This window comes from Simochromis diagramma, unplaced genomic scaffold (assembly GCF_900408965.1).
Source record: "Simochromis diagramma unplaced genomic scaffold, fSimDia1.1 OVJJ01000361.1, whole genome shotgun sequence".
Taxonomy (NCBI): domain Eukaryota; kingdom Metazoa; phylum Chordata; class Actinopteri; order Cichliformes; family Cichlidae; genus Simochromis; species Simochromis diagramma.
The window spans coordinates 16,226,228-16,250,048 of NW_024386860.1; the positions used below are offsets into that span (position 1 = coordinate 16,226,228).

The 23,821-nt window shown below is 39.7% G+C and overlaps 1 protein-coding gene across 11 annotated transcripts in view; it reads left to right on the plus strand.

The window, feature by feature from the left end:
• The window catches only part of syngap1b (synaptic Ras GTPase activating protein 1b), a 173,387-nt gene that overhangs the window by 137,729 nt on the left and 11,837 nt on the right, over positions 1-23,821 (plus strand). For 6 of the 11 annotated variants that reach the window (XM_040030787.1, XM_040030790.1, XM_040030784.1 and 3 more), the window contains 13 exons: positions 623-862; positions 2,423-2,758; positions 2,837-2,981; positions 4,511-4,655; positions 4,812-5,048; positions 5,418-5,619; positions 6,191-6,393; positions 7,516-7,717; positions 8,053-8,688; positions 10,774-11,208; positions 11,510-11,683; positions 12,082-12,293; positions 17,904-17,976. In XM_040030787.1, the coding sequence (XP_039886721.1) occupies positions 623-862; positions 2,423-2,758; positions 2,837-2,981; positions 4,511-4,655; positions 4,812-5,048; positions 5,418-5,619; positions 6,191-6,393; positions 7,516-7,717; positions 8,053-8,688; positions 10,774-11,208; positions 11,510-11,683; positions 12,082-12,293; positions 17,904-17,976 (3,240 nt within the window). The other 5 variants (XM_040030785.1, XM_040030786.1, XM_040030791.1 and 2 more) reach the window with 5 other exon arrangements.

The following is a 23,821-nucleotide window of genomic DNA, read 5'->3' on the forward strand; positions in this document are numbered from 1 at the left end:
CTTAAATAGTCTGAAGCAAACAGGGGGGCCATCAACAGTGGCATTTGAGCCCAATTGAAATGACTCCCAGTTACTGAAACATCATTCTGTAATCAACAGAGCACTCTCTCCTCCCATGGGGGATGTCAAATATAGCTGGGCTTTGTGATCATGATTAGGGAATGTAGCAGTCCATAGGAGCATTTTTAGTCCATTGTGTTTGCAGCACATGTGTATTGTGTCATTTGTGTTTTTTCTATGTCTAAGGGGATTACTTTGTTTTATCCATAAAAAGAATCATTCTTCATTATTTTCTGTTCTCTTTCTCTTGTGTGTTTCTCATGCTGTTTTCTGTCTCTGTATCCAAGATGAGAGTTGAGAGCAATTTATCAAGTACAACCCACTATCATAGTAGCCAAACCGCCATGTCACCAGACATTTATTTCCTGTCATTTACTCTTTTCTCCTGCAGGCTGACCTGCTGTCGCCTTTTATTTGCACACACTCTCTCTGCTTCCACGTCTTTTTTTCTTTGCCGTCTGTCATGTTTCCTCCTGCATTGTATCATCTTGTCTTTGTAAAGCTTTTAAATGTTTTATCAGACATGCTTGACCTTGTTTGACCTGACTTTCTCTCCACACAGGACAACAGCCGGAGGGTGGACAATGTGCTCAAACTGTGGATCATAGAGGCCCGCGAGCTTCCAGCAAAGAAACGATACTACTGCGAACTATGTTTGGACGACATGCTGTATGCACGCACCACCAGCAAGCCCCGCACCGACACCGTTTTCTGGGGCGAGCACTTTGAATTCAACAACCTGCCAGCTGTCCGCAACCTACGCCTTCATCTATACAAGGAGACAGACAAGAAGAGACGCAAGGTGACACAGAGAACTGTAGGGTAGCATAAAGGTCTGAAAATGAGTCATTTATATTAACTTAAAGTTGTTGAAACGAATACAATTGAAATATCCTAAAGTTGAATTTTATCGACTTATTTTTTTATTTTCTTATTATCACATCTACATCAACAACATTAATTATACTAGCTTTATTTATATAACATCATTAATAACAAAGCAAAGCAAAATCAGGATAAACTAAATGCAATAGTTATAACAGCAACAAGACAAAACAGGAAACAGAAATGCAAATGAAAAATGTCAATATAGATACTAATAAAAGAATAAAAGTCCTGAAAAGATACTAAATAAGACAAGTGAGGCAAAAAAAACAACAACAAACAAACAAAACAAAGGATAAATAATACTAAAAATATAAATAAAATAGATCGCATAAAGTGAAATCTGCAAGCCAGTGTTGTAGGACACAATTTAAAGGATTTCCCTGATTGTCTGAGCCCTACTTACTCAGCCAGGTTGTTCTAAAGTCAAAGAATCCCGACAGTCGCCTTTAGATTTCAGCCTCGACTTTGGAACAGCTTGAAGGACCTACCTGAGGATCTAAGGCTATGAACTAGTTCAAATTGGGCCAACTGTTTTGCTGCATAGCTTGCGGCCGCAGATGTTCTTTAATTGTGATCAGTAAATTCTTAAAATCAGTTGCAAAATGCACAAGAAGCCAGTGGAGAGAAGCCAGGACCGTGTAACCAGTAGGGAACTTTCTGAGCTAGTTTCAGGGCAGAGTGACTTTTCATGTATGCCCCAAAAGAGGGAGATGAAGTAGTCCAGCCATGAGAAAATAAATGCATGAATTGTGTGAGAGCATTGGTTTTATTTCTGAGATGCAGACAGATCTGAACAGCTGCTCTCGATGTGTGCTTCAAAGCTGAATCAAATGGTATTTCCAAATGTCTGTTAGTGGGCTTTACAATGGAAGGTTTGTAGGACTGAGATGTCATGTTATTTATGGAGCAGTCAGTGCTACAGAGGTGAAACTGAAAAAGCAACTATGCTTTTAGGGTCAAGAGGTCTCCAGCAAGGTATATCTGTGTATCTGCTGCACAGTACTAAGAGCTGGTAGAAGCATATGATAGAAAATATAGCAGGACCTAAAACTGAACCTTGGGGTATACCACAGGTAAAGAGGTAATCACCTGTGGTGACAGGGTAGATTCTTACTAAAAGTGAAAACACTTCAATTTAAAAGATAAAGCAAATGCATGAGTAATACTGTGAGGTGTAACATTAGCACTTAAGAAGTAAGTGACTTAATACTGAGTCACAAAACCAGTCATTCTCATTTTCAGCTCAGTACAAGAGTAACGCTGCCACAGTAAAGCTCTAGCTTCAAACAGCACTCCGGGGATCCAGCGTTAGTCCTGCTGCTCATAATTAATTCATTGCTGAAGCTTAAAATGAACTTTTTTTTTTGACATTTCCGACTTTCAGATTAGTTTTCTAAAATATTTCTCTGCAGAACTGAAAGAAACAATGTTTCTTTACCACAGCTAATGTTTGTTTTTGCTTTTCACGTCTAAGGAAAAGAGCACATACTTAGGACTCGTAAGCATCCCCATCTCAAGCATCACTGGACGTCAGTTTGTGGAGCAGTGGTACCCGGTCATCCAGCCCAGCGTTCTCACCAAGGGAGCTGGTGTCGGAGGAGGGAAGATCATCAATGCATCTCTACGCCTCAAATCCCGCTTTCAGACCATGAACATCCTGCCCATGGAGCTGTATAAGGAGTTTGCAGAGTATGTCACTAATAACTACCGCACCCTGTGTGCTGTGCTGGAGCCTGTGCTGAGTGTCAAGAGCAAAGAGGAAGTGGCCTGTGCTCTGGTGCATATACTTCAGAGCACAGGGAAAGCTAAGGTATGGGATCACTGAGTCCTCTACTTGACAAACACTATTTTAGGAGGAAAATAGTAACTCGGTTCCCCTTTTCTCCAGGATTTTCTATCGGACATGGCAATGTGTGAGGTAGACAGATTCATCGACCGAGAACACCTTATCTTCAGAGAGAACACTCTGGCCACCAAAGCCATAGAAGAGTACCTCAAACTGATTGGACATAAGTACCTCAAGGATGCTATAGGTGAGTCGGAGCGTTTGCAGTGTTTGACTTAGTCGCTCCTGTGTTCAAACCAATTTAAAATTCAGCAGATCAACTTTTGAAAGTTGGGAAATAGCCAAACTTTTAATTAAAGGGGGGAAAAAATCCTACTTAAGAGACCCAACTTTCTCTCAGCATGCCTTAGTGTTTTTGCATGCAGAAGATAGTTTGGTTGGGTGTGGGGAATTTTATTATTTTTCAACTTATTCGTGGTACTCAAACTTGTGTCTTTTTTGCACTGCTGTGTGGAGTTTGATGATATATTGAATTATGTGATTATCCGAGCTCAGCACAAGTCTGTTGGCGGTGAGATCAAGAAGCAGCTCTCCTCAAAAGGCGAGAAATACGACTTCCTGAGAGGAAGCAGCGAGCTCGATATGTTGTTATCGTTAGCCTGGTTTCATTAATGAATGTTTGCTTGAGTTCATACGAAATCGAGAACTTATTTAACATAATTGTATTCAGCCATCATTATTCTGGATTGTAGGATGAACATGAAGACTTCAGTGTCTTATGGACAACTTGGGCTTCATGGCAGTGGCTATTTGGTTTTAACAGGCTAAAAGTGATCATATTTAGATAAGAGGGTGGAATAAAGTGATCAGTGTACACCAGCTGGCTTCATTATCAGGATGTACTTTGAAATTATAATAAGTAACATACAAATAAAATACTATCATTTCATTCAACAGACACCTTAAATGGACAATTAATACAATAAATAACACAGTCCATCTAATATTTCATAACTTTAAGCCCTAATTAAACTTAAACTTTATCAAATTTAAAAAGGTGGGTAAAAAAAACAGCATAAAATAATAGTTAAATAAAGGTAAGCTAACTCCAAGTAAACAATAATATATAGGATAACATAAACAGTGTCACGGTCTGCGGTGGGCGGACCGTGTGCGGGAGTGTGAGGTTCCAGGTGAGATGACAAAAGGGACTAAGAAACCAAGGACTAAACTGCAAACTAGAAAACAACTAGATGTGTTAAACTACACATGTGGACACAAAAAATGCATTAGAACTTAAACCCTGGGCCTCATGGCCCAGTACCGTGACAAACAGTTTCTCAGTTGTTTCTCAGTAAAGTTTTCTCTTAATTTTCTAACACTGAGTGCATTTAATGCTTTGGTGTTCATAAAGGTAGTGCATAGGAGTGTAAAGGGACAGACAGTTTCTCCAGAGATTTCCAGTAAGTGCCAAGTGCTCGTAATAATAATACTACAGTGCAGTGAATTCTGCTCAGCAGTCCATTTCTGAGAATTGTTTTCTATATGCTATATTGGTATGAAAATACTTTGAGCTAAAAGTAACTACTGTTGTAATTTGCTGTTGGCCAATAAGACAGCTCCTCACCTACGACTACTTAAACAGCATAGTGTGGTAGTGTGGCAATGCTCGGTTTGTTGTCTCATAATTGATTTCTTTGGTATTAATCTTGTTGTGGATGTTGTTTTCTTTATTAATAACACTAAAACTTGTTGCTAATGAAATGTCTCTTGCAGGGGAGTTCATAAGGGCCTTGTATGAGTCAGAAGAAAATTGTGAAGTTGACCCCATGAGAATACCACCCTCTGTATTACCAGACCACCAAGCCAATCTTCGAATGTGCTGTGAATTGGCACTCTGCAAGATTGTTAATTCCCATTGGTGAGTAGTTAATAATGCAAAAAAAAGCAACTCCTTTACTAGACTGTGTTTATTTCTCTTCGCTATAATAAAGATAGATGAGGCTTTTAAACAGCTTCTCGGTGGAATATCTAAATGTACCTAGTTTGTCCTGAAACCTTTTATGTTGCTTTATAGTGTGTTCCCTCGAGAGCTGAAGGAAGTCTTTGCCTCCTGGCGAGTGCGCTGTGCTGAGAGGGGTCGAGAAGACATCGCCGACCGCCTCATCAGCGGTTCTCTTTTCCTGCGCTTCCTGTGTCCTGCTATCATGTCGCCATCGCTTTTCAACCTCACCCAGGAGTATCCAGATGAGCAGACATCACGCACACTCACCCTCATCGCTAAAGTAGTGCAAAACCTGGCTAACTTCTCCAAGTCAGTTTTATTTCATTTCATTCATTTATTTCACTTTATGAAAATAATTCTGTTTTTTTTAATCCATGTATTTAGGGAAGGAAAAAAGCTGACCATCAATGACAAAAACAAATAAATAAATGAATTTATGCGTTTAATTGTTTGATTTTTCTTCTTTACGGTGCCCAAAACTATTAAAAATTTGAGCTTTAATACAAAAACAGTTGAAATTAATGACATTTATTTGAAAAAACTATTATTAAATCAAAGATTTTGAGTGTAGCTACAATTTAATTTCCCTGCTAAAATATTTTTCAGTTCTTTTTCTACCACTTTCCCTGTCACACACATATGTCCTCCCCGCCCTGTTCTGTCTGTTCCCACCTGCAGGTTTGGAAGCAAAGAGGAGTACATGTGTTTCATGAATGAGTTTTTAGAAATGGAGTGGGGCTCCATGCAGCAGTTCCTCTACGAGATCTCCAACCTGGACAGTGTCAGCAATGCAGGCGCTTTTGAGGGCTACATCGACCTGGGCAGGGAGCTGTCTATACTGCACAGTCTCCTCTGGGAGGTCATGGCTCAACTCAGCAAGGTAAACACAAAGCATCATATCTGTTGTTATAAACTGCAACCATACTGGTAAAAATCAAATGATACGTCAAAAAAATCCACAGTGGGTTATTTATCGCTACAGTATCCTGAATTTAACCTACTATAGTCATCAAAGTAGTCGTTTCATATGTAATAATACTGCTGCATTCCTAATCATGCTGCTCTGGAACTGGAAAACAACGTTGTGCTTTCTCACATGCAAGTGAAATAATGTCATAAAATAAGTGAAGTAAAACTAAAAACTAAACATAATTCAGTTGATAACATTCTGATAACACAGTACATCGCTTACATTGTGCAGCCAGACTAAGCCGTGCTGAGATTCGATGTGTAATTTTAGGACTCGGTTTTAAAAGCTGCATCTAAAAAAAATGTCTTGTTGTTTTCTCACCTCAAATGTTTCACAAAATCAGACTCCATGTGATTACATTTCCAGTGCGTGGTGAATGGGATGGACGTACTGAAAAACACTTACATTAGATTACACAAAAATGTTTTTAATGAATATGTAGCTAAAGTGCCATTTCTTTTTGTTTTCCCTCCAACCACAGGATGCCATCATCAAACTGGGTCCTTTGCCTCGTCTCCTGAATGACATCAGCATGGCCTTGCGTAACCCACACCTCCAGAGGCAGCCCAGCCATCAGACAGACAGAGAGCCCGGGAGACAGTCGGACAGGCTGCTGTCACGGCCCAGCTTCAACAGGGGCATCTCTTCTGAGTTCCAAAATCTCATGATGAGGGATCTTAATAGGTAGGAACATTTGAGACTTTAAACAGTTTCAAACGCTGAAACCTGAGTTGTTTTCACAGAGTGTCAAGAGAATAAAATCCAGAAGATGTTCTTTTTAAATGATGCAGTTTCCCACTACTGGAAATACTTTTGCAAAGGACATCCATCATCTGACTGCATCTTACATTTGCCTTCTTGTGGTTACCATTGCCAAGTGAAGTCTAGGAAAGTTTGGGGCTGCAGTGCATATTTGAAAAAGTCTTTCAACAAATGCTTCTTTTCTCATTGTTGTGCAGTAGTAGGTAAAAATACTACGGGAGATGTGGCTCTTTTTTCTGCACTACATTTATGTAACAGCTAGAGATTTGTTTTTTTAGCTAATTTTTTTTCAATGAAAAAGCTGTGTCATTATTTTAAAAATGCAGAGCGCTGCTTAAGAAAATTGGCCTTGAACCTTTTTGCATGCAGCCTTGTTTTTTCTGTCTAGTGCCACATGGCAACTTTCGGTTGCCTAGATCTCCTCGGAGAGACATCTTACTAAGGTTTCATTTAAATAACATTTTAAGGTAACAACATCCAACAAAATTTTTCCAAAAGCCTAAAATTAGAGGAAGAAAATACAGATTTTTGCAGCAGAACTTTCCCCTACCCTCTTACTCGTAATTTTAATCAGATTAATCCACTTCAGATTGTTCCAGTGACTCTATAGAGGGGATTTCAGCTTTATGTTCAGAACCACTGAACTTATCTTAACACTGCATAAAACTGGGTAAAAAATAATCAGCATGACCAGAGCAAGATGGAGAAGATATTTAATTCATGTTTATGTAATTGTGGCAGCTTACATATGTTCAAGGACCTTCTCGCCCTTTCCACACACCGCACATTTGCTTGTTACATTGAATTTAGTTATAGATAAAAGCCTGATAGAGTGATACATCCTAGTTTAATAACAGAGGAAGCGTTCAGTCTTGATTTTAACCGACTGAAGAAACGATTCAGATGCTTCTTCCAGCGCTGTTGTATTTAGCTTTCAACTTGCAATCATAATAATATAGTAATATAGTGTCTAAATAAACTGTTCATAGGGGAAGAGTGTAGAGTTTGTTAGACTCCTCACCTCCTGTTTCTGCTGTTCTCCAGCTCTATAGATATCACCCGTTTGCCTTCCCCTACATCCACCGGAGGGGTCATGCCATCTCGTACCCAGATGAGTTTTCAGGACCGTGACCATCCTCATCGAGCATCCTCCAAAGACATGTTTTACGTATCACGCCCTCCCCTGGCCCGATCCAGCCCAGCGTACTGCACGAGCAGCTCGGATATCACAGAACCTGATCCTAAGGTGAGTTTTACCACACTGACTCGGGGAATCACCATCCCATCCGCTAGGTTTACCTTTATCAAGGTGAGATTAGTATGACGTGCATGTTGGTCATACTGTAAGAATCTGCCATCGTGTGATCGAGGCTCTAGTATATCATGACATCTGCTTTTTTCCCACTGATTCACCACGCAACTCATCCTAGCGGTATTTCCTGGGAAATACTTTGATGCATTCCGATAACCAGGCAGGCCTCGCGGTAAAAACACCCGCACCACCCTCACCCATCATCCGTGGCCACCTAACATAAGCAATAACAGGGGGCACACTAGCCTCTCATATCCCTTATTATTTAGGTGCTCAGTGTCAATAAAAGCGTATCTATGATGGACCTCCAGGATTCCCGAATGAACAGCGTGTCTAACCTGCAGTCGGTGGACATGCTCAACTCCTCCCAGGCCTCCATCGCCGGTATGGGCAGCTTCGGCGGGCTGAGCAGCGGAGGCGGTGGCGGCCTGGGGTCGGGCCTGAGCAGCCAGCTGCGGGCCGGTGGGAGGTTGTCAGCTGGCTCTGGCGGCTCCAGCATGTCCGGTGGCCTCCGGCTGAGCCAGCTGAGCCAGATGGGCACCACCACCGACTCGCTATCCCAGCAGCAGCAACAGCAGGCCGCCGCCATGCGCTACCCGCTTTCCTTCCAGAATCCCCTCTTTCATCTGGCGACTGCTGATGGGCCTCAACAGCAACAGCTCCATCACCAGCACAGCCGGGCTCAACCCCCCGCACCCCTTCTCCTGGCCCCAGAGCCCGAACCCTCTCACCAGTCCTACATCCCACAGTTCGCCCATGGAGGGTTCTCTCGCAGTGAGGATCTGTCCACCCTCAGGACCAGGGACGGTCACCTGGGACAACCCAGCATCATCCACTCACATAGCTACAGTGACGACTACAGCAGGGCTGACTATGGACGCAGGCAGATGTCCATGCATATGCAGGTAAATGGACTCTCACTGTATTTCTGTAATGTCATAAATTCGCTATGTAATAATGTTTACATGTGAAATGGTATTACTATAGATGTTGAATTAGTATTTTCATTATGCACAAAGGATAAAAAAGGAACAATGTTATAGACATTGATTAAAAAAATATAATCACAGTCTCATAACCTGAGCTTCAGTTCTTTTGTACAAACCAGACTGTAAAAAATCCCAAAATGCTCTAAAATAAACGCCAACGATTTTCTAACTTGAAAACAGTAAATTATGAATCATTGATAATTAAATTGGTTCCAGAAGATTTGTTTGATTCCACTCTAATCAATTTGTTATGAAAGTCCTTCAGTGAGTATGCTTCATACCTCTTTTGCTCCGAAGCAGTGCCAGTGCTTTCTCTAGAACCTGATAAAAAGACTGGAACCATAAAATTGCTGAGCCCAGCCCAGTGGCTGGGAGAGGCTACTGCAGAAGATTCAGTGATGATTCAAAAATGCGGCTGTGATCTTCTCCTGGAATTGTAGTGGATATGTAATTGTTCACATGTTAAGCAAAATGTGGGCCGGTTTATATAACGCAGATCAACGTAGCCACCGTGATGTCACCGATAGATTTGCAATATTCTGTTTTCATCTTAGCAAGCTTAGCATTTTGGGAACAGACATCACATGAACTTCATGTTTTGATCAGTAAGACCTGAAACTATCAACTAGGCCCGAAAACGTTTGAACGTGTTTACTGAAACCCTCAAAAATTGGGCCTTTCTTTGACAGTGGAGCCGAGCTTTAAGAGTCAATCACCAAAAAGATCTCTTTATTCCAACATTTATTAGGAATATATAATATATATTAATTGATAATATATGATTCTGATTCTGATTTGCAGTTTTTCTTTGTCTAGTGTGATGGTAACACACTTTTTTTAGGGATGAGCTTAAGACATGACGCCATCATAAGAAGTCATGACAAAGTCTTCTTGTCACAAAGTCACAAGTCTTTGTGAATGTTTATGATTGTTGTCATTAAGTGTCACGATGTCATTTTTATTACAAAGTTACATTGATTGATATGTCTTTGTGATGACAGCTTGACATCAACCAGGACAACGTAAACCTGTCATAAACATGGCGTACCGGGTCAAACTTGAAAAAGTGTCTCACTTTTTGCATTACATCACATTACATTACATCACACATCACACTGCAGGAGCACCAATGTAAAAAGCCAAAACACAAGTTGCCTGTCAGAAAAGCTGAATCAAACTAGAATGCCATGCAGGCCTCATCCGACAAGGGGCTGCATTGGTTCTGTCAATTCCCAGTTTTATCCAATCTAGGAAGCTAAGCAGAATCAGGCCTGGTTAGTACTTGGATCCTTGAGTGTCTGGTGCTGATACCAGGTGCTGTAAGCTGGAATTTGATTGGGTAACGTGGGTTGTCCTTTTATTGGAGGGTTAGTGGATGAATCTTCAGCCCACCTGGTCTGTATGTCTATGGGTGCTTGAGCAAGATACTGAGCTAGAATAAAGCACTGGAGCACCTCAAGGTGCGTAATATTGTAAGGTAAAGTGCTTCATTCACTGCTTCACAGTGAATGGGTTAAATGCAGAGAGGAATTTCCCCACAGGGATCAATAAAGTATACATTATTATTATTAAAGATACTACAATAATACAGAGAAAACTCCAACAATCAAATGACCCCCTATGAGCAAGCACTTTAGCAACAGTGGGAATAAAAAACTCCCTTTTGAAAGGAAGAAACGTCCAGCAGAACTAGGCTCAGGGAGGTGCAGCCATCTGCTGCGACTGGTTGGGGGGGAGGCGAGGGAGACAAGGCAAAAGGCACACTGTGGAAGAGATGAATAATAACTCCATGTTTCTACTGTTACATCACCTTCATAGACTGAATCTCAAAATGCTTGAAACACATCAATTCATCATTCGAACTGAACTTCTGTTACTACATTTTATTGTCTCATTAGTATTTGAGGCAATTTACCCGAGTGTGGCAACCCACTGAATTTTTTTCCAATCTGATAAGTGAATTAGTATAAATGTTAATTTATCATTCACGTGTTTTTCAAGGATAATCTCCAACAGCAACAAATGATGGGCATGGCCTCCCAGACGGGAACCTCCCATTCCTCCCTGGCCACCACGCCTCCCTCCACAGTCCAACCTATGCGGCAGAGTTCTGTTGCTCCGCCTCCCACCCAGCGTGTCAAATCCCAGACCTCCCATCAGCTGTCCGTCAGCGCAGCTGCTGCACCCTCTGCTCCTGCAAAAACTAGGCCGCAAAGCGGAAACCTTCTCCAGTCGCCAGAATCCGGCTACGGCAGGCAGCATGGGCCCCGGCAGCTCTCCGTCAAAGACAACACTGCCCCGGGCCTGCCCCACCAGCAGAGCTCTGTCAGGGAAAGCCAGAGTCCACAGGGAACCACCAGTCAGAGCACTCAACAGTCACCACAGCAGCAGCCTCAGCAACAGCAGCACCTGCTCAAACCCACTATGAGCAAACAGGTAACTGCTGCACACTCTCCTAATATCTAACTTTCCTATTTTTTTTTCTTTAGCACCTGTGCTCACAGCTATTTCTCAACAACAACGTGTAAGATGTCAGTGTTTAGTTTATCTAGGGGATAAAACTGACATTCAAGATTAAGAGCTTGGGAGCCACCAGGGCTCAGCCATGCTCAAAATGTATGAACTCGTGTAGCACTGAGGCATTTTGGGTAACATCGTGCACCAAATTTATGCAAGTGACTTTCACCCAATTAAAAATTCATGTTCTCATATTCAGTGTGCTGACCTTTCTTCCCAGGGTTCCCAGTCTCCATCTACCCTCAATCCCCCAACGCCAGCCAATGAGCGGACGGTGGCCTGGGTCTCCAACATGCCTCATCTGTCCGCTGACATTGAAAGTTCTCGGATTGACCGTGAGGAATTCAAACTTAAGGAGTACTCAAAAAGCATGGATGAGTCACGCATGGATAGGGTAGGTTTAATTTTTAACTATTTAATTAACATTTCAGTTGAAGTCAGAGGAACATTGAGTTATGTCTGTCATTTCTGAGCAGATGGCACTCAGATTTGATCTTGTCACAGAAGTCCAGAGGTCTCAAACTGTGGGAAACAAAAGCCATGAGCCAAATGTTCAACTTGTTTGCATTATTTTTCTTTTTCTGCAGTTTGGCATATTTACTGTACCTCAGCCTTTATAAAGGCAGCCGGCCTAATTTTGAATATCTGGAGGTGGTTTCCAATGCTTTCATGAATGTGTTTAGAGAACTCAAATCCACCAGGCACTGCAGTGACCAAGAAAGCAAGGCATGTACGCACCAGCGTCGCAATAAACTGCTCTAATTTAGCATTCTTTTCACATCTTTACCTCAGGTACGGGAGTACGAGGAGGAGATCAACTCCCTGAAGGAGCGCTTGATGATGTCCCACAAAAAGCTGGAGGAGTATGAACGGAGGCTCCTCACGCAGGAGCAGCAGACCAATAAGATCCTCCTACAGTACCAGAATCGTCTCGAGGACAGTGAGAGGAGGCTACGGCAGCAGCAAGTGGAGAAAGACTCCCAAATTAAAGGAATAATTAGCAGGTAAATGGAAGCTGTTGTTGGGATGGAGGGAAAAGACTTGTGGTCTTGTATAAGGAGGCCATTGGTGGGCCATAGTCTTTCTTTTTCTTCTGTTACAGGGTTTTTGTGGAAAAAGGACCTTTTCTATAAAATTATGATTGCTAGCATTAATTAAAAAGACTTCTTATACTTCTGCGGAGGACTCCACAGTACGGCGTTAGCATATTGGATTCTGTTTAACAGGATGAAACATGAAAATGAAGCAGTTGTTACTGGCAATATATACATTGCACATCGGAATAAGACTCTATTTACCAGAGGTTGTTATCTTGAAAAGAATATTACAAGATAAGGAGATTGGTTTCCGTTTCATAAAGCACTGTAGCCTATGAGGAAGGATGGGAGCTTTATATTGAAAGCCAAAGCTGCAGACATGTAATGAGTGGCAAATTAAATAATAGACTGTAATACAGAAGACAAAGATCTTTATCTTAGATAAGCATGCAGGAGATGTTCCCGTGGTGGTTGTTTCTTCAGCTTAGTTAAGCTGGACAAAAGAGTCTTTGATTGTCCTCTGAGCTCTTGCCGTAGCAAATTTAAATGCGGTCATAACCTCACAACATGCTTTATTTGTTATTCAAGAGCATCATATTTGGACAACTGCAGAGAACTCCAGCTGAGCCCTAATTTCTCGAGTGCTTGTGCAAAATTGTAATGGGGCTTTTATTGTCAGTGCAGTCTTAACTTTTATTGATCACTCACAAATTAAGCAGTTCGTGGAAAAAAGGGTTGAGTATTGATCGTGTCTCAGTTGTATTTTTCAGGCGCAAAAACCAAATATTTGCTGGGTTTTAAGGACTCCGTGAGCATTTTACGTGTGACCGCATATTAGCAATGCTGCCCTGCATTTAATTTTGTTTTTATTTTTCAGTGAAAAGACACTTAAAACTACATGAAAATATTGCAGTATTTTTACATCTTATAATAGTCTGTGGTCTGCAACTGAAGGGTGGATAACTGTGACAGAGAATATTGCCACTTCTAATCCACTCCAGGAAAGAAGACTTGGAATGAAGACAGAGAGTCCTGCTCGTCTTTTATGGAAAAACATCTTAAAAGGCCTAACCTTGTATATAACCACCATTAAAACGTCCTCCTTTATCCTGCGCTGTCACACTCACCATCAGCTGTTTGTTTATGAACAAAGTTCTGGATTTTGGGATCATGCAGGATGATTCCAGTTAGCAGAATTTTCAAATGATTCTCCCACGAGATTGCACTGTAAAAGCACAAAAGGATGGGGAGTTGTAAAACTTCAGAAACATGTCTGCACTTTTTAAACAAACTCAAAGAATTGTTTTGGACCTTCGGGCACCGGACTATGGAAGACCATGGTTTAATATTAGCTCTTCCATTTTAAATCAAGGTGAACCATGTTCACTGAAGGACTGCTGATGTTTTTTTTTTACTTCTCCAGAGTGAACATGGGGACTAATACCTCTTTTAACAACACATGATGTGAAATGAAGAGGGGAGAACATCAGAGACAAACCTGAATCAGTCAGTGAATGGTGACGATTCAGGTATAAAGGCATAAATGAGCTATGCCCTATACTACAGAAACTTTGTCAGAGCACTTAAAGCAAAACCCTTGATTACTGCTCCCCTGAAGTTAAAGCTTAAGGAGAGTGCTGTACACATGAAGCACAACGTGCAGTTATTAGCTGCTGTTTTCAAGGCTTAAACTTGTAACTTTTGGGACCTTTATCATCTGACCACACAAGGATGAATTACAGTAAGTAGCAGATCTGGATGCTTCCGAGTCAATTTTACACACAATTCACTGAGCCAGCCCAGGTCATGCAGAGCATTGCAGATCTAATGCACACACACGAGCAATGCAAATAATGTAGAGCGTCCTGTTGATTGGACTTCAGAATATCAGTGAAATAACAAGTGCAACCATAGCCTTATGTTATGTTTCACCTTAAATTGACTTTTATGTTCAATTTTCACATTCAGATATATAAACATATATATATATATATATACATATATATTATGTTGATGCAAAAGCAAGCTCAGGTTCTGCTAATGGAGCCCTTAGTTGTGACCTTAATTTCATGGCTCCTGTGTAGGCTTGGAAAAAAAACCAACTCTTTATCTGCAGACCTAAAATACTCAGCGTTATGTTTCAAGTTTGAGAGATTTTTTTTTTTCAGAGAAGCCTTAATGTTCTGTGCATAGAATTTGCTTTAAGCTCAGAGCAAATCCAACCTATGTCATTAGACCAGGTACACATTTTGTTCTCAACAATCTAATTTAAACCAAAGCCGAATATTGAGTTTTAGGTCATGCTAGGTTAAACACTGAATCCACTTTACCTGTAGCACTTGTATTTTTATTTTTTCTTTAGGGTAGTTATTCCATTAGTTGGCTACAGGCTCTCATATTTTTTTGTCAAAATACTTTAATTTTAAATATGAATGAAACTATTTATCTTCCCCGAGCTCTTTGCTGTGAACTGAAGAGATTTATATTGACGAGATGCATTGAATTTGCAGCAGAAAGGGGGGAGGGGACTTAATGGTCTTAATTGCACCTGTCATAGTAATAATCTATTTTAACTATAACCCATAGCATAGTAAATTCAGTAATGCAAGAGCCATAATAATAGTAGTATAAGAAATGTGATGTATATGAATTCTATTGAGAGTGAGATTACTATTTTAACCTTGCAATAGCTAACTTTTTAGCAGGAGAAGCGCAATAACAGATGCAGTATGTATCTGCGTGTGCTGTTTGTGCCGAATGCACATGCAGGATCCTGAGGAGGTGTATTGTTTGCATCTTGTGTAGATAACGAAACAGTGACTTCCTGCCAAAATCTTTTACCAGGTGCCATCTGCAGTATCTAAACATACAAAATATAGACCTGGAATACTGTAAAATGCAAAACACCACAGAGACAACATGACGACAATGACGTGAGCTTTTGACAGCAGTATGTTCTGCAAAATGTGTTCTTAAATCCTAAGTTGGGTTTTTTTTCTATTGTTTATGGGTTGTTTTTTCTTTTTCTTTTTTTTTTTGATGACCTGTATGGTGCTTGTGAACTTATCTGCATTTTAAATGAAAGATTGAAATTTATATTATTTATTAATTAAAGCAAAACTGACTTTCTCATCTCTGTATGATTTTTGCTGTAAATGCTTGGTATGATTTTGTTTTTGACCTGCAGTCCGTCATTGGTGGTGTCCGGTGACGTGGTGATCAGAATAGTTGTTTAAGAGAGTTAGACTGTCATTTAACTTATGCACTTAAAATATGATTTAAGTATTAAAAGGAAAAAAACATATTCTTTTCTATTTATTTTCCCTCTCCAGAGTCTTAGATAATATTCTGGTGTCAGTATACCTGCCTCTCTTTGTAGCAAGAATATATTGATAGGCTGTATAGATTGTACAACAGCAAAAATTATGTTTAAATCTTGCAAATGAATTCATAGTGGTGATGAGTTTTGGCTTGATGTGTGTGTGATTGACATGGCTTGTAGCAACAGCCAAGGGTTTTTGCTCACTTTTATATAGACCTGTGTCAAACAGTTGCGTTGTTTATTTTAAACAAATGCACTCAAAGAGGAATTTGGTTTAATGTGCATTTTAACTGCATCCATTTGGATTGCATAGTTTTTACATAAATAAACAATGTGATAAATTCGATGGGAGGCATATCCGTCAGTCAAATGTAAGTCAAACATACTGTTTTTTAAATGCATATTAACATGCTGTTCTGTACTGGGGACTTGGGTTGATTGCATGGTTGTTTTTGTATATTTAAAACACTTTTAGTTTGCTTGTTTCGTTTATGTTTGACTGACAAAAAGACATTGCTTTAATTTATGTTAAAATGATTTGTAATGTGCGATTAAAGTGCAGAGTAAGCTAAAATATGTCACGAGGTTGGGTTAAACTTGCTGTATCAACACAAATTAGATGTTATCAGGTAAGTTTACAAAAAATAGAGAGCATATCTGCAGCTGCTGTTTGACCCAGGTCTGTCTTTCCTTTTGCTTTTCATTAACTTTACATCCTATTTGACACCTTTTGTCTTTTGCCTTTTTCCTCTGTAGCAAAATATTCAGACTTTGTGACCTCATGTTGGTACATACACACATTGTTTTGACTAAATGTACGACTTGACCTCAAAAGCACACTACTTGAAGTACAACTGGATATATAAAGCTTAACTTCTTTTTTTCCTCTTCTTTTTGTAACATATCACCCACATGAATCATTGTCTGCCTTTTTGGAGTCATGTCAGAATCTTAATGCTGTATGCCCATGTTACATTCCATTGTTTTTTGGGACAGTGCTAATATTTCTGTGTGTGCTTATGATTGACTCTTTTCTTTTCCTCTTCTCTTCTTTTGTAAAAAATAAAAACAAACTCTCAACATTGTACATTATTTATGGAATAAAACATCCAAACGCTTATGTTTGAAACTTCACCTGTGGATTTTCGTTCTTTATTGTCAAACACGTGCCTCTGTGTTCTTAATAAAGTGACATGGATGTGGTGGAGGGGACTAGCTTTGAGTGACACAGTACGACTTGATTTGTGGTGTATTTATTTCTGCATGGCGCCAATTAAATGTTCCTGTCAACTATTTGATTGGATTAGTGGCTTAATGAATGCACAAGTGACAATCTTCCACCTTGTTTTACTTTGACAAATTGACATGCGTTTGCAAGATTACTCAATAGTTGACTATTATAAAGGGATAACATTCCAACAGTCATGTTTCATGTTAAGAAAATAAAGGATGTTTATTCTTCTGCTGTCAGCTACGATTAAAAAAATGTAAAACATGGAAAATCATGAAGGCAATGCATTGAAGTCTATGATGTTGAGAGGTCTTTCTTTATTCACGGTAACTTCTACTTGGCATTTACACCAAATGACAATATCCACAATCTAGCCAGTTGGCCAAGTAAGTGTAAGATAACGCTTTGTGAGAAATATCATTGAATGACTCTATCCCTGGCACTTGAATAATCATGAAAGCTGGGAAACCTGCACTGTTTGCTGGCTCATGAAAACTGCAGCCGGACTCTCGCTCGTATCTGCGAGCAGAGTCTTTGAAATGATTAGTCAAAGGATTTTTCCGCCCGTGCCTTGGTCAGTCCATGTTACGCAAGATGGGAAATTCCCTGGGGATGATGGGGATCAGTTACTGAACATTCACGTCACATAACCGGGTGTAATTTTCCACTGTTGGCTGTAATTGCGCTTTGAAAACACCTTAAATTGGGAACAAATACTTTGATAAATCCCATGGGGACAAAACAAGGCTCCACCAGTGAAAATTGGCAGTGCCTCATAAAGCACGGCTTACGTTCCTGCTGCTCAGTGGCTCAAAAGATTGCGCTTCCTATCAGTATTTGAGATTTAGATTTGAGATACAGGAGATCAGCATCGTATCACTGTGATGTCGTTGAGCCAGATGTTGGAGATGCATCTGCTCAACATCTTGTTAAGTATCATTTTGAATTCATAATACTCCCTCTCCTTCTGTCACCCCCCCTTCCCTACTTTCTCTCTCCCCCTCTCTCTTTCTCTGCTTCCAAGACTCATGGCTGTGGAGGATGAGATAAGAGGAGGAGCCATCCTTGAGCCAAAAACCAGGATTTTCGCTGATCAGGTCTGTGAGATTGCTTCTTCTGTCGTCGAGTTCGTACGGTGGCCCGTGCTATCTTCTTTCTCCATCCTACCTCTCTTCCCCCCCCCCTGTTATTGATATGATTTCGTTTGCTGTGTGTATGTGGTCCCTCTGATCTGCCTCTGCCTTGCCCTGTCCCTGACCTGTCCTGTTTGGGTTTGACTGCCATTCGTCTGCCAACATACGCGGGGGCTTTGAAGATGAAAGATGAAAGAATGCTGTTGTTTGTATTCTTAAGCTCAAGCTATCAAGATGTCTGACTCTAGCTGGGTTTGTGAACGTATCTGGGTTTGTGGTGATGTTGCCAGTTTTGTAGTTGCTTCTGTGAAACCTTTCTGCCGAGCATGTTGGGGTTAAAACTCCTGGTGGCTCCCTTTTGCACAGATTACTGAACAGCTGAAGCTCACGTCTTACTGTATTGTACGCTGCGTGATGGTGGTGCTGTGTCTTCGGGAGCTCTACTTCCTCAGTGCTTCTCATTTCATGCCCCAAACCCACCCCCTTCCTTATCCTGCCATCCTGTCAAATTGAGCAAGCCCACCTTCAAGCATGAGTCATATGAGTTGATATATATATAACTCAAATGTAGAAATATTATTGGAACATGATCTTTGCTGTGTTGTTATCTTTAATGCTGTGACCTGTACAAGTTTTGCTGATTTAATTAAATGTAAATATATTGCTGTATAGCTTGTAAATTTGCCTCAGGGATCAATGTAATCACCTCAGGGAGATTACATCATAATTTGTCAACTTATCTCTCTTATAAATTAGATTCTGTAGTAAATTTATCAATTAAGTGTAGCTGAGTAATATATATTAATACCTTATATGAAGTTGTATGACATGGTACATGCGTAGAACTTACCTTTTACACTTATTTACTTTGCAAGATTCAAGATTCAAGTGTGTTTCTTGTCATTTCGGATGCTATTTACAGAAGTACACAGGCTCAAATGAAATGTTTCTCAGCAGCCTCTATAGTGCAATAAAAATAAAATGCAATATTAGGTGTAAACAATCATATTCATTCAGTTAGCGGCAGTTCTTTCACAGAGAGGGATTAAATTAGATGAGATTTGAGACCAAGTAGGCTAATTCAGCCCCATAAAGGGCCCAGGAAATTTACAAGTTGTTTTGTTACCATGCAAAATACTTTATATGTTAAATGTAATGGAGTGTGAAAAAGTAAAGATATTTTTTCATTGTAGTAGGTAAGTAAGTAAAATGTATTTATAAAGCAAATTTCACAGATAAAAATCTCAAAGTTCTGGCTTCAGCTGCTGTAGCAGTCATTGTCACGTCTGACACTGATTTGTATGGTTTCTGTGTCACTATGTCTAACGTAGCCGTGGCTTCACCCATGAACTCTGGTGTGACTCACGTAACCTGGAAATTATACCATGAAAAATATGAAGAATTGCAAATGTTGTGTCCCATTTGCAGCATACTCATTTGTGGAGCACTGAAATTGTCAAAATAAAAATTAAAAAAAACATAATTTATTAGTTTCCAAAAAGACATGAAATACACGAGAATATATTAAAAATAATTGGATGATTGTGAGGTAGAAAATTTCATGAATTCTCAAATTTTAGTCATTTAACACAAGAGTTTTGTTGCTAATCCAACATGATAAGAATTATATAAGGCATTACAATTTCAGGTGCTGTACATATAAATTTAAATGCATTAAATTCTATTCTGATCATTGAATGAAGGAATAACTCTTTACTTGCCAATTTCCAAGTAATTTCCTTTCAATCAGTAACCCAACTTGACATGTTCCTTCATTCATTAGGTCATACTTTTGAATTGTCACTCATTTAACTGCATGAAAAATTATTTTTTAAAAATGCCTCATTGTAGGTTTCTAGTTGACCTTTCGAGGTGCAGAGAGTTGAAAATAATAATAAATTAATAATATGCCAAAAGAGAAGAGCTGACAGACGCTCCGAGTGTCACTCTGGTGGTCATGATTACAGCTGATGTGACCGTTATATGTTCTGAGAATGTACTGTATACAGCACAGTATTTCACTGTCTATATGGATTTATAAACCTGTGAGTTTGGACTGTTGTTGGAGAAGTTATGTTTCATATAAACCAAATTTGGTGCCAGATGGATAACACTATTTAGAATTTGATTTACTGCAGATTTTTTAAAATATTAAGAAGGAAAACAAAGAAAGAAAAACCCAGGACTTTTAGGAGCACAATGAGTCATGGTCTCTGTCAGCAGAAAAGATGTATTTTGCTAAAAGTACCAAATTATATTTCTGTAATCACAAGAAAAGTTTTCTTACAACTACAGAATTACAATCAAGCTGCAAAAGAGAAAAAAAAGGAAAGAAAGAAAAAATATGCAAACGTATTCATGTATTCAGCTCATTCAAATTTAAAAATTCTAATTTATCCTTATATTTAAACATTTACAGCGCTGCAAAAAAGTATCTATGCCCTTCTTAATTTCTTTTTTTTTGTCACACTTACATATTTCAGAGAATCATATATTAGAATGCAATAGAATAGAATAGCCCTTTATTGTCATTGTACAACGAAATTATGGCTGCTCCATGGCAACTGTGCAGGAATAATATATAAATAGTAAGACAACCGGAATAAATAACAAACAGGTGAAATCTTTCCAAACTACAGGAATATATACAAAGTGCTTGGAAGTAGTGCAGAGGACTTGGTCTGAGTATAAGTACATATGTGAGTGGCCTGAGTGATGGGGGTTACTCAGACCATGGCTCACCGTGGGGTGTGGGGGGGATAGTGTTTGTTGACAGGGGAGGAGGCAGTTTCGTGGTCTGGACGTGTGGTACTGACCAGTGAGCAGCGGGTCAAACAGGTGGTGGGTGGGGTGCAAGGAGTCACCTGTGATGGCCCTGGTTTACCTGAGGCAGGAGGATCTGGAGATGGCCTCCAGGGGTAGTAGAGGGCAGCCAATGATTTTTGGGGGTGTACACCTAGGTGTACACCTATGGGCTGAGATCTGGTGCTGAGTGACAGTGAGAGCAGAGGTGGTGGCTGAGTCTAAACCTAATAACTAACCCAATAACAGCAAGAACTCCAATGAATGGACTGTGCACGGACATAACAAAGTATCTCAATCTGATTTAAGTTCTGACTTTGACTAGGCAAACTCCAAACCTTTTGGGATGATTTTCCTGTTGCATAACCCAAGTGTGCTTGAGTTTCAGGCCCTAAACTTACCAATGCGAGTCACAACTTCCAAAACGTTAAACTTTTGTCTCGTCAGTCTACAGAATATTTCCCCAAAAGTCTTCTTTTTGGTCAGCAGTGGTTTTCTCCTTGGAATTCTCCCATTTTTGTCCAGTTTCTTGCTTATTGTTGAATCATTGCCTCAACTGAGGCAAGTGAGGCCTGCAGTTCTTCACATGTTGTTCTGGGTCCTCCTGAATGAGTCATCACACTCTTGGAGTAATTTTAGAAGGCCAGACACTACGGCAAGGCTCTCCACTGTTCCAAAAATGATGCATTTGTGGATAATGACTCTCACCATGGTTCACTGACAAAAATATTGGGTCAGGCCTTTTAATCTTTAAATTCAGGCGTTTACAGTCGCATTTTAATGGGTGTATAAAATCAAATGCAGTGTGCCTTTGAAAATACTTGTAAAACAATGGGTCGTTCTAAAGAGCTCACTGAGTCTGAGCGTCAGTTCATGAATTTTCTTCCCTTCTAAATATTCCAAAATCAACTGTAAGTGGTATTATTACAAAGCTGAAGTGTTTAGGAACAACAGCAACTCAGGTAAAAAGTATCGGTGTAAAGTTACAGAGTGGGATTGACAAGTGCTGAGGTCCACAGTGTGTAAAAGTTGCCTGCACTAACTGCAGAGCTCCAGACCTTCTCTGACATTAACATCAGCATGAAAAATGTGAGCCAGGAGCTTCATGAGATGAGTTTTTACGTCCAAGCAACTCCTGTAGATATAGCTGACCCAGTAATTTTGTCAATTTAGTGTATCTGTAAAGTTAAACCATTCGGACAGCATTAATGCTTTCAGCTACAAGCTAATGTCAGCATATCAGTGATGATTATAATAATAAAGCTAGGCTGGGGTGATGATTTCTTTCTTCACCGTGTTAGCGTGTGTTATGTAAATGAAAGATGAGGAAAGTTTAATCTGATAAATTATGTAATATTCAGGTTTCTATTGTACCTTTGTAATTTCAAAGATGATAATCCCCCAGTTTATTTTAATGTGCTGTACATGGCTGAAACCTGGGAAAATGTGATGTGACAAGGAAGATACTGCTGCAATGTTCCTTTAATGTGCACCGCTCGAAGCTAAAACAGCCATTACTGTGAGTGAGCATTTTGTTGGGCTGTTTTGTCAGAAGTTAGTGTTTAGTTTTCTATTTCAGCTTTAGGCACTCGTGCTTGTCACCTCAGCATTTAAGATGAGCAGACAGTTCAGTCCAATGTGATAACTTTCACTTTTAATGTGTGGCGCACACGCAGCAGCTGAGAGTGTGGGGTGGGAGAGTAAATTAATAGGGAGTGAGAAGGGGGATGAGCCATGGTGCTGTTGTTTCCTCAGGCCACTGCTACCATCTTCCAAAACAACACTCCACACTTAATTAGACCTCACATAATATCACAGGTGCAGAATGCCATAATCCTTTCCACAAGAGTGTCCTAATGCCTACAAAAAGAAAAGGAAAAAAAGAAAAAGATTTGATTTAAACAATCGAGAGTTTCCTCTCTCTCTCTCTTTTTAATCTTACATTTAACACACATTATTTTTTTTGCCTAATGTAAACAGCGACTTTAAATTTTAGGTCCTTTTTTGCGCCTGTGCAGTGGTTACTGCTAGGAAGCTCACAACTCTTTTGTCAGTTTTAACAAAAATCAAATTAATTCATAATGAAATTGAACATTGAGTCAGTTATAATGTTTTTATTTGTGGGTAAATCTCCTCCATAAACATGCATTGGGACACAGGGCTGCCCTGAAACAATAAAGAGAAGATGATTCAGCTGTAAGATAAAGTAAAGCAGTTAGGGAACAGCAAACAGGGAACTAAAACACTGCAACACATGTGAAGGGAAAACACATTTTTAGAACCTGAAAGTATTCCACCTGTAACTCCACCTGGAAAAGCCACACCCATTAAGGTTATTACCTTAATTTACAGAGGTAATAACATTGTCTTGTAACTTGAAACATTCACAGTTTGTCTTTGACAGTGTTGGACTGATCATTTGTAGATTTGTCAGGTTTTTCTAAACCTTTCTTTTGATCAGTTATCAGCATTCAAAGAGAAAAATACTTCCTGAGGTTGTAGTTACATTAATCACATCAGTGTCTCCTTCATTTAAGATTTATTTCCTTTCCCTGTGCTCATTTCTTGCAACTTTGAGTTTCAGCGAGGTGTGTGTGTGTGTGTTAGAGTAAATTTGTTTAAAAAAGTATATTCTTGGTTGTTTCTGTGTTTTTTTGCATATGGTGTTGATGTAACTGGTTCTTTCTGGGTTTTCAAAGTGTGTATATATATTTCATAACATTGATAACTGCATGTTTGATATAAGCATGTTCTTTATGCTGTCTTCTTACCTTTCTGAACCAGGAAACATGACACATTCGGCTGCTTTCAGATCCAGATGGCGTTTGCGGAGCACGATTTAACGCCTTTTTCTTTCTTATCCTACAAGCATGATTTCTGTTAATGATACACTGCATGGCATGCTGCTCTAATGCTTTCAGGCTGTTGTGTGTCTGACACTGCTGTGTGTCTCTGGTTGCCATTATATATGTAAATATGCCTTAGGAAGCATTTTATATGTATATTT